The sequence below is a fragment of the Fulmarus glacialis genome, unplaced genomic scaffold (assembly GCF_000690835.1).
Source record: "Fulmarus glacialis isolate BGI_N327 unplaced genomic scaffold, ASM69083v1 scaffold34256, whole genome shotgun sequence".
NCBI lineage: Eukaryota > Metazoa > Chordata > Aves > Procellariiformes > Procellariidae > Fulmarus > Fulmarus glacialis.
In genome coordinates, this window is record NW_009219326.1 from 13,885 (window position 1) to 24,580 (window position 10,696).

The 10,696-nt window shown below is 53.2% G+C and overlaps 1 protein-coding gene across 1 annotated transcript in view; it reads right to left on the reverse strand.

Moving 5' to 3' along the window:
• SLCO2A1 (solute carrier organic anion transporter family, member 2A1) overlaps positions 1-10,195 on the reverse strand; it is a gene marked incomplete at its 5' end in the record, with an annotated part of 10,767 nt that extends 572 nt beyond the window's left edge. Inside the window, 9 exons of the mRNA XM_009580330.1 lie at positions 160-231; positions 397-566; positions 939-1,098; positions 2,705-2,894; positions 3,438-3,602; positions 4,757-4,838; positions 6,023-6,156; positions 7,768-7,866; positions 9,980-10,195. Of these exons, the coding sequence (XP_009578625.1) occupies positions 160-231; positions 397-566; positions 939-1,098; positions 2,705-2,894; positions 3,438-3,602; positions 4,757-4,838; positions 6,023-6,156; positions 7,768-7,866; positions 9,980-10,195 (1,288 nt within the window). The remainder of the gene's footprint in view (positions 1-159; positions 232-396; positions 567-938; positions 1,099-2,704; positions 2,895-3,437; positions 3,603-4,756; positions 4,839-6,022; positions 6,157-7,767; positions 7,867-9,979) is intronic.
• Between the last annotated feature and the right edge of the window lie 501 nt (positions 10,196-10,696).

Genomic DNA, 10,696 nt, shown 5'->3' on the forward strand with positions numbered 1-10,696 from the left:
GGCAGCCAGGCTTTGGAGGAGAGAGGATGGAGTCAGGCTGCTCACCCTGTCCCACCTGCACGCTTTGCCTGCTGTCCCCGAGGAGGTTCAACACCTCCTGGGATTCAAGCAAGCCTCTGAGCACCCTGCTGCCTTCCCCCAGCCTCATTAGGAGATGGACACTCACCCAGCAGCCTCATTAGTAAGAACTGGACTCCGATGGCAAACGACTTCTCGTCCTGGTTCACCACCCTGCAGGGGAGAAGCCACGGGAGGTCAGAGCTGCTGTGGCAGCTCTGTATTTGGCCAAGCATCTTGGCCTGTTGCACGTTTAAGAGGCCCCATTGATCCCAGCATGGGGAACCCATCACATCACGCTTCCCCCAGTGCCTTGCACCCCCCCCCTCCATTGCTCACCGTAAAACCATCATGTAGAGGGGGTTGTGGGACAGGCAGGCTACCAGGGCAGCAAAGGAGATGAGGAATATGGCAGGAAGAAGCATGTGGGAACAGCTGAGAGGACAGGAGCCTGTCTTGGCGGAAGACAGCCCGTTCCCAGCAGGGATCAGGGAACAGTTCTTGTAGATCTGTTGGAAACGTTTGGAAAAAACAAACGTAAAACTCCCAAAGCCAAGAGAAGGGTTTTTAGAGACACACCAGACCACATCGCTTTGCAGAAGACTGACGCGAGCGTCGGCTCCAATTTAAGGCACAGCCATGGCATCTTGCAATGAGATGTGCTGCCCTCCCCATGTCTCCACCACACTCCCAGGGCGTTACAGCACTTCTCCATTGCACCTTCCCAGGACTTCAGCTCCTCCGGTAGACCTCCCTGCTCCCCGCATCAAAAAGGCTCTACCCTGTTATTGCATTTGTCAGGTTCCTACAGCATGGCTGCAGCTCCACCGTCACCAGCAGGCAAGATGCGCTCTGCTCTGCAAACCACTCGTTTTACTCACCACTTGTTTGGGAGCGGAAGAATTAGCAGTGCTGTTCGTGCAGCCAGCGAAGCAGGGGGAGATGTACTCCACGTTGTTTTCCCCGCACACTGGGTGAAAGATGTGCTCAGAGCAGTGGCACCCACTCGGCGTCTTAACCTGCTGCTGGGAACTCAATGTACTGCCAAAAAGGAGGAGAAAAAAAAATTCAAAAAATTAAGAAATAGGACAGGAGGAAGAAAAATCCCTCTTACTAGCTAACCAGTTTCCCCGTTCCTATTTGCACTGGGACACTGCCAGCAGCAGGCTGGCCTTCTGCCAGACCCTGATCCCCTGCAGGTATCTCTGCAAGTGTACAGTGAACTTCTTAGCAGTAATTATGTTATGTCTGCAAACAAGTACTCACACACTTACTTTTTTTTCCCCCCAGCTGAAAACTAATCAGCCAAATTCCTGGAGAAATGTATCTGGGCTCCATCCAGAACTGCACAAACAGATGTGCGAACAATCCAAGCTGGACACACCATTCAGACAGAAACTGGAAGCGGGCTCGTTTCCAAACAAGCCTGACGACTGCGTGAAAGTCAAGAGGACAAACCGAATTATCTGTCCTGTCTTGCCTTACTACCTAAAGGAGTTCATCTGCTGGAGCGGCACGGTCGGTCTCCTGCGGGAAGCCAGCACCAGGGACCTGCCCTTGGGCACGGTGGGATGGGGCAGAGCTCATGTTCACCCATCCGTGTAGCCCACAGCTACCTGGGGATCCAGGCAAAAGGCTCTTACGCACTGCTGAGGTTGCAGGGGAGGAGGTTTCCAAAGTAATGTAAGGCAACAACCTCCTTTTCCACGCAAGTCCCTCCAGCAGCTCCCAGTTACACCAGCAAAGCCCGTCAGGACTGGTGTGTCGCAGAGGAGCCGAGACAGGCAGTCAGCCTGACACTGGCGGCAAGAGGTGAACGTTGTGAGGCCAAGGCGCCCTCCAAAATTTAGCACTTGCAGCACCTGATCTTGAGCTGAGGGATCTCCTGACATTCGAAGCCTTGCTCTCACGCGGAAAGCTTGAGATGCCAGTGCCTCGGCGGACTTCCATACGCTCCTGAATTCACGGTGCGTGCCGTGCAGATCTCAGAGCAAAATATAAACACGTCGCCCACGCATGAGTTTGCAGAGTGCTGTTGCTTTCCTTCACGGTTATTTAAGTGGCTTTTAAGTGGGAGAAGCGCATGGACTGCCCTGTCCCTCACCCCTCCACCGTACCCCTGGGACAGGAGGCTTGTTGCCGGTGAAGGGAAACATCTGTACAAAAACATCTGTACAAAAGCCCCTTGCTGGCAGTGCGTTGGGAAATGAGCACCACACATTTGACAGCAAGCCTGGGGTGGAGGCTAAATGTCATTTTTTTCTTAAAAAGGCATCATAGAGCCAAAAGTTTCCACCCAGGTGAGGAGAAAAGTGATGCCCAGCTGGATTGAAGGGAGTGTGGGAGGTGCCCATGTGGGGGGTTGATGTGGACGCGGGCACTAATACTACTAATTTCTCCCTAGCAATCCAGGACGAAAATCACACCCTGCTTGTTCGGTACAGAAAATCAGGAATAAATGCCCTCCCAAGCTTTCTGTGTTGCATAGCACTTAGATCTCCTCCAGGCAGTGGGATCAAGGAGCAAGCAGTAGCACGGCGATGTCTACTGCCTCTTCCCCTCCACCTGCATGTATCCCACTCCACGGATAATCAAGTCAAAAGCTGGAGGAATAAGGAGCTGGAAACAACCCAAGCGCCTGCGTTACCTGGGTGGGTAGATCCCATCGATGCGCCCTGTGGAGCAGCCCATGAAGAAAATGGGCAGGCAGATGAGGATGGAGAAAACGAGGACTACCACAGCAAACCGGGGGATGGCCCGGAGGGAGAAGGCAAAGCGTTTCATGATGATTCCTCCTAAGAGCATCCCGAGCGCTGCTGCTGGCAGGTTCACAGCTCCTGCAGAGGAACGAAGGCGTTAGCTGGGGTCCTGCCTGCCAAGCACCTCTCTGCTGGCAGAGGGTGGAGGTAGTGGCTTTGTGGACCTTGTGGTTTGGGAGAACCCCACCATTACTCAAGAAGACCAAAAGCCAAGGCAGTCAGCACCTATGAGAAATCTCGGCCCAAGGAGCCTGGCTTAGAGATGCAAGATCAAGCTTGATACATTAATTGCTTGCTCTTGACAACTTCTTTTAAGCATCCAAGTGATCCAGACCTGCTTCACCCGTGTGGTGGGGCTGCACGTTTTCAACGAGAGCGGTTGCTGGCCCACAAGAGTGAGCAAACAAATGTAGTCAGTCTCCGAGCGGCTGCCTGGCCTTCTGCAGCCATCTCAGGTCAGGAGAGTCATCAACCATCTCAAGGTGATCCCTAGGTCTCATCTGAAAATGAGTTTCCAGTGACTTCCTCCCATGGGATTAGAAAGCCTGGGCCATGCAGGCAGGTGGCTCCTGCTGATGGATATTTTTCACCCTCCGGTGGCCGCTGCCCGGCTGTGCTCACCTATGAGAAAGTTGGCGTATGAGGAGGAGGCACCGTACTGCTTCTCCAGGAACTTGTTGAGGAAGGTGGCGAGTCCCGCAATGACTGAGGAGAAACTGCACTGAGCCAGCACCAGGAGGATGAAGAGGGGGTTGAGGAGCAGCCTGAGGAAGATCTTTGGGAATCCTACGGGGAAACAGCAGGAAAAATGTGTTTTGGCCACGTGATTCTCACATCAGCGATTCGTACTGTGAAAAAACCCCACCCTTAGACTGTTCCCAGTGAGTGGATACAAGGGATGTCGAAGGCCATGGGAAAATGGAAGGGGAGACACCCTAATATGGCCAAAGTGCCCCGAGGAGCGAGGTGGAGGGCCAGCTCTGCCCACCACCCTCCCGCCCACGCTTTCCAAACCCACAAGCCTCCGGAGCACTTAGCAGCCACGGTGCATTTGTTTTTCTGGAGCGGGGGCCATACCCTCGGGTGGTGCAAACGAACAAAGCCGCAGGGGTTTTGGCAGAGTCCCGCCAGCTGCAGAGGGGCAGGGTCTGGCTCCTGCAGCTGATGCACACGTTGTATTTCCCCGGTGGGACCTCACGTCCCCCTGCCCCGGCAGGACAGCCTTTCAGCAGAGGCAGACTGACTCCAGACTCCTCAAGAGCAGCTCTGTTTATTTGGTCTCTAATTAGCTTTCCCCTTCTAGCAGAGAGTGCTGCGGAGACCCAGCGTCGTTCATCAAAGCCCAATGAGATAGAGAAGAAGGAGCTGACAGCCGCAGGATACGACTGCGGTGGATGGAGAGGGAAGGAGCGGGGGGCTTTAACTGGAAAGAAGTCATCATGGAGCTAAAAAAAGTCATTAAACTGATCTCTCTCATCAGTGACATCCCTACTCAAGTCCGTTTCGGCTACGCATAAACAAACTGGTGTAAGCTGCAGTGCAGTGACCTTCTCAAAGCGGCGGGCCGGTGGCGCCGGCAGCCCCATGCCCTCTCCTGGAGCTGTGGGTTAAACCACCCAGGTAGCGTTTTCCAGCATGCCCATGCCATTTAAGATCCTCAAACCAATTTTCAGAGATGATTCAGGCTCCACAGACCTCAACATCACTGTCTTATAGCAAGAAGGAGGCTGTGACCATCTTCCCGTGCTCCTTAGGGAAGGGCGCACCACAGCCCTTGAGGTGCCTGAGCTGGCCCTGGCATCTCCACGCAACGTGGTGGAGAGACTCAAAGGCCCCCAACAAGCACCCTCAGCTTGAAAATGCCAACGTTTGGTGGTCTCCACCCCCCCAGCATGGCCCGGCGCCCTGATCACCCTCGCCTTTAAGTACCAGCCCTTTACTTTTTATAAAGTCCAGCAGGGAGGTTTCTTCAGCCACCCCCTTCTCCATCTTCCTGAGCATGCCAGCCTCCACGTTCGGGTCCTGGGGAGGGAGAGAAGAGCAGCCTGTGGTGAGAGAGGAGCACCCACACGTGGCTGGCACCGTCCTGGTGTGCAGCGAAGCTTCGGAGGAGCAGGGTCTGTCCCAGATGCCTTTGACCCCCTGCCAAACCTGACGGTTTTCCTGCCCGTCACAGCAAAGAGGCGAATTATCCCCAAAATCACTGCAGCCCTTGAGCAGAGCTGCAAGACAGAAGCTTGTCCTGCTCAGAGAGGTTTCAAGAGCTTGCAAAGCTTTGCTCTCCTGAACCCTGTCAAGATACCTCTTCTTTAGTTCTGCAAAAAGTGTGAAATTGGAAGTTGGAGACAGGTCAGCTCAAGTCTGACCTGGTGAGTCCTCTAGCTATAATCATGAAATATTTTGGGTTTGATTTTGACCTTTAAAGAATCGATGACTAAACAACTTCAAAACAAAACAATTTTTGAAACTAAACCAGTGGGGCTTGGTTTTGAAAACACTGAAATGAAACGTCTTGATAGTTTTGCATCTTTTAAAATTTGTTTTAATGGGAAACTCGTCTCTTTTCTGCAATTTTTTCCCAAAGGAAAAGCCCATTATCAAACCCCGCTGCCCGGCTTTGTCCCGGTGCTGCTCCCGTGTATGCCACACTTGAGGATGCTCTGCTCCGAGCAGGGGCTGTCACTGATGCTGCTGCTGCTGGCCTCAGGGGAGCATCCCCTTGCAGAAGGTGTTGCAGTGGGGAGTTAAGATACAGCCATCACCAGCAGAACCAGGTCAGACACCCCAGGAGGGTCCAGTCCCCACGGACAGACCCCTACCAAGGAGGACTGCATGCAGGAACCCCAAGAAGCCACCCAGCCATCGCCCTGCCCCAGGGAAGGCGCAGGTCTGCCCAAAACCTTCCCAACAGATGCTGTCGATGCAGCTAGTGGGAAGGGCACGAGGTGCGGTTTTGGTCTGCTGAGCTTTGGTGGTTCTGGCTTTCCAGCTAATGGTGAGGAAGTCAAGGGTCTGGTCCTTCACGTGTTAGAGGCACAGAGCTTGTTTGGAAGACTTTTCACTTGTGAGAAGTTGTAACCACATCTGAGGAGGGTTGCTGGGCTCCCTTCCTCCCTCTCACCCCTCTCCTCCGGGGACAGGTACTCCCTCCCCGAGGTGCAGCCCTGGCACCAAGATGTTCTGACCCTCGGGAGATGAAGTCTCACCTCTCCTTTCAGCATGTACCGAGGGAAAAAGAAATAAGGAATGGATGTGAGCACCAAGCAGCCTGAGGAGATCAGCAGTCCCAGCCACCAGGCTCCGATCCACCGCTGGTCCCTCGGTGTCAGGGCCACCGTAGCTGCAAGACACAAGGACCCATCGTAAGAGCTCTGCTCCTGCACGTCTAAGGGTGAAAGGGGCAAACGTCCACGCAAATGTGGACTGGTGGAGCACAAAGGGTGGGCGCAGTCCAAGGGTCCCTCCACTGGCATGGAAGAGCAGACAGATGGAGGTGGGAGCTCCCACCAGCGTTGGTAGCAAGACGAGCCCTGGTTGTGTTTGACCTCCTTTCCCCTGGCCAGGATCCTGCACCGCCACTCCCCATCCAAACTGCGCCGAGCCTCCCAAATGACTGTAGATGGATTTAGTCAGCATCGAAGTATGCTGATGGCACAGGTTCAACTCTTCCCCGCCGAGCCAGCCAGCAAGGCGGCGATTACGGGGGCCCGACTCCATCCTCCCCTGCCCGGGGCGAACAGCGGGTTTGGACCGCGCTGCCTGCCAGGGATGCCGAGCTGAGACAGGGACCGGGAAAGGGCACAGCCGCTTTCCTGGAAAAAATTGCTCTCCCATTGTTCCAGGCTTGGTCACTATCTGCTTGCAGAGACCAAGGGAAGGACCCGTGCCGGCAGAAGAGTGCTGTTAATGAGCCCGGTTTCCGAGTGGATGAAACTCTGGGCGCCTTCTCCGGAAAAAGGAGGAGAAGGTGAGAGCCGCTCCGTCTCCAGCACAGACATCCTTCAGCTGGGCCAAGTGATGCTCACGGGAGGTTGACAGATTGCTTGGCTTGGCATGGGGACCGCATCTCCCCATCGCCGGGACGTTGCGGCTGGGAAAGGAACCAGCAGCAGCCTCCGGGTGGGAGCCCCGTGCCAGGATGCGGCAGGAGAGGAGCCCACGCCCCACCGAAACAATCGCCCCGCTTCCCCAAACAGGACCACTCCACTCCGGAGCTTGGACGTCATCATGGAGCGACCGGGCAGAGGTTGCTAAATCCATCTGCCGCCGCAGGGAGCGAGCCAAGGCTTTTTGCCATTTCCTGCCCCAGGTTAATTTATTATTCTTATCAGGCACCGGACAAAAATGTCAGGCGAGCTCTGATCTCTCTAAGGAAACACAGGAAAAGCCACATCAGTGATGGAGCTGGGGAGAATTCTTTAGTGATTAAGTTACCAGAAATAATAAGCATACACTGCAGATAAAGAAAATAAGCCCTGCGGTCGCTTGGTCCCTCTCTCTGCAGACACTGGTGAAGGGTTGTGGGGAGGAGGATGAGTAGACTCGAGCCTTCCCGTGCACCCATAGGGCAACGGTGGCCCTGTGGTTGTCTTCTCCATCCCTGGATGTTTCAGATATCCCTGCTCCTCTCCACCACCATGCTGGGGTAGTGTGATACTTCCTCAGTGTGGTGACAGTGGGCAGACCCCAGCAATGACCACCAGCACTTCAGTGCAGCACCATGAGTAGGACATTGAAATGTCCCTACCGCAGGGCTCTGCTTCAGTGGTGGCTTCAGGACCATCTGTAGCTTTCCTCACGGGGAGACGGAGTGGAGAAGTGTGCTGGAGGTGCTATTCCAGGTCAGGTCTTTCGAAGGGAGCGGGTTTGGTGGGTCACGGGTCATCTCAGAGTGACCTTCTGACTCACGGAAGGCTTTTAGGAGGACCATGGCTACTTGAGAAATACTCACCAATGTCAACTCTTCCCATATCCACGAAGAGCCGCAGCACCACGGATCCCAGCAAGTATCCAAAAGCAGGGCCGAACACGGCGATGGCAAAGAGGATGGCTGGAAAAAGGGAGCAGGGAGAGCCAGTGTGAGCAGGGAACAGTAGCTTCAACGCAGATATGGCTTTTGTCTTCCCACGTGAGGCAGGAATGGTGTTACAACATGCAGAGGAGAGAAACTATCTTTTATCAAGCGGCAGATGATGAGGAGATCCCCTTTGCTCAGATGCTGAACGCGGTGTTTATCTAACAGGATTAGGAAGAGGGCAGGCAGCTACCTGCAGAAAAAGTCCCTCTGCTCTGCTGCAATCAAGGCTTTGCCGATGCGTTAAAAGTTGTCAGCTACACCGTGAATATCCATGATTCACTGTGACAAAGGGAGGAACCCCAGAGAACAGCAGGACGGTGGCATCCTGGGCTCCCGCAGGTGACGGAGACCTTAATCTCCTACGGGAGGCCAAGGAAACAAAGCCGTCTCAGATCCAAGCAAAAAACATTCCGTGCGAACTTCAGGGGAGGTGAAAGATGCCGAGAGCAAAAAGGCCAGCAGATCACCCTCGGCTCAGCTGAACCATCCTGTTAAAAAAATAGATAACTTGGACCTAACCCATAAGGTCAAAATGTTTCCTTTTGACTTCTTTGGAATGAAAGGATTCAGGTTTCCTCCCTGAAAGAAACTCTTTGCACAACCTTCTTAAGATGTTCAAAAGGAGACAGTCTGCTTGAACTGCATTGACCATTTCTGTACATTTTGCTGGTCTGGAGCCTTTGAGCATACTGGGTGTGAAAGCGCCTGATCCCACCGCTATGCCTCAGCTGTGCACCTATTTTAAAAGCTTTTTTTTTCTAATTAGGCAAGGCAGTGCTTTTGTTTCTACAACATAAACCTAAGTATTGAAGGGCGGGGTCTTTAGAGGAGTATTTAACCTCATACATAGACAGTAGTGTTCCCTTTTCGTAGGAAGGTGCTGAGACCTAAACCGAAACAAGACTCAAAGGGCAACGGTATTTATGTTGTATTGAGGGAATCCAGACTCACAGTAGCCATACCCCCCGACACAGACATTCTCACGGCCCTAAAGTGACCACCTATATTATAAAGAATGAGCCAGTCCCATTTTCCTTCATCTTCAGGACCTGCAGGTTTGGGAATCCAAAGGGCACTTAGAGGTCCTGGGAACAGTGACCCCTCGCCGCAGGGGGAAGACGAGGATGCTCTGTCCCTCCTTTTGCCAGCCCAGACTACTATATTTGAGCTGAGAGGAGGGAGTACTACCCGCAGGGGAGACTTTCTGCAGAGCTCTTAGGTGGTGCAGCAGCCCTTCGCAGCAGGAGCCTGGAGCAAAGCACGCCTGGGTGGGTCTGGAGACCCTGCCAAGCACTCCAGTGCTTGTCCAAAGCCTGTCCTTGGGAGTCTAATTCGAAGGCTTTACTTCTCCTTTAGCGCTTACCTTATTTTGGAACATCCGCTGTTGACTCCTAAATCACGCTGACGCCTTTGGCTGCTTTAAGGACATTGTTTGGCACCAGGAGGAATCGGGTTTTTAAATAACTTACGGACTGAGCTCAAAGCCCACATAGGCAGGCCAGCACCAGATGGGTTTTGCCATTCACAGGGAGAAAAAATGCAGTTTAACATGGAAGCCAGCACCTATCTCTTTGCAATCAAGAAGTCCTCCTGAGCCTGGGGGGCTGCCCACCGGGCAGGGACCGATTCCATGGCAAAAATGTCGATTTTGAACCCTTGATGCGAAACCTGTGTTAATTGGCTCCTGCAGGCTGTCATACCTCTGGGTAAACCATGATGAACCGATGCTCAATAAGAGCAGGAGATGGCCTCTGAGAAGGTTTCCTTACTACTCTTTCCCACCATGGACGGTGTAAGTTCTCACAGATGCAAGGGAGAAGCCCCAGCTCATCCATCTCATCTCCTTGCCCTGATTCTTCGGCTTCCTAACACCCACACCAAAATATAACTCTACAGAGAAGAGCTGACTATCAAGGGGAGAGACAGCCCAGCCTTTTAATGGGGGAGGATCTCACCTGAGTCCCACTGGCTGCTCAACCCGTGTCCGCAGGTTCCTCTCCAGATGAGCACCTCTACATCTCACCTCTACATCTCACCTCTAAGGTTTGGAGGAAACAAAACGACATACAGCAACGGTCCCACTTACCAACGTACAGCGGGGAATTGTTTGCTTCTGCAAAGTCATCTACATAGGATATCCCAAAGGGCTGGATGGGAACCGTCCCGATTCCAGCCAGCAGCTGGGCGATGACCATCATTGCCCATATGCTGCTGGCCTCCTTCTGGGGATCCTGGGTGGTGTTCGGGCACACAAACTTATTCTCTGCATAGCAGAGTTCAGCCTGGACCTGGCTTTTGTTACCTGAAAGGGAGAAGAATGAGCATTACAACGCTGGGCAACGCTGCCTCCTCCCAAGCTTAAATCCCTAAATACTGTGAATCTCCCAAATTTGCTGAGTAGGCACACACTGTTGGATTTCGGATGGATCGCTCATTTTATTGAGCAGTTCTCATCACCTTTCCCTTCCTTTGGGGTATTATACTGAGGTCAGCGTAGCAAACAACCTCACAACAAAAAGTGATTTTCATCAAACTTGTAAAGACAGGCTGATCAGAGAAGATGGAAGCAAATTGATTTTTCCTGCGAAGGGTCAGCCCTGCAGCCCAGCTCCAGTGAGCTGCATTTGAGCTGTCAGCAGAGGATGAAAAGCTCCCCGTCAAAGCTGCAGCCACGCCGGACCCAGCCAACTGACAAAAGCCTTCAGACAGATGGTATCAAAGCCAGTGGAAAAGCTTAAATATTCACGGACGGAAAAACCTGTTTTTCACGCAAAATGAAGGCGTTACGGAGCAAACGGAGTAA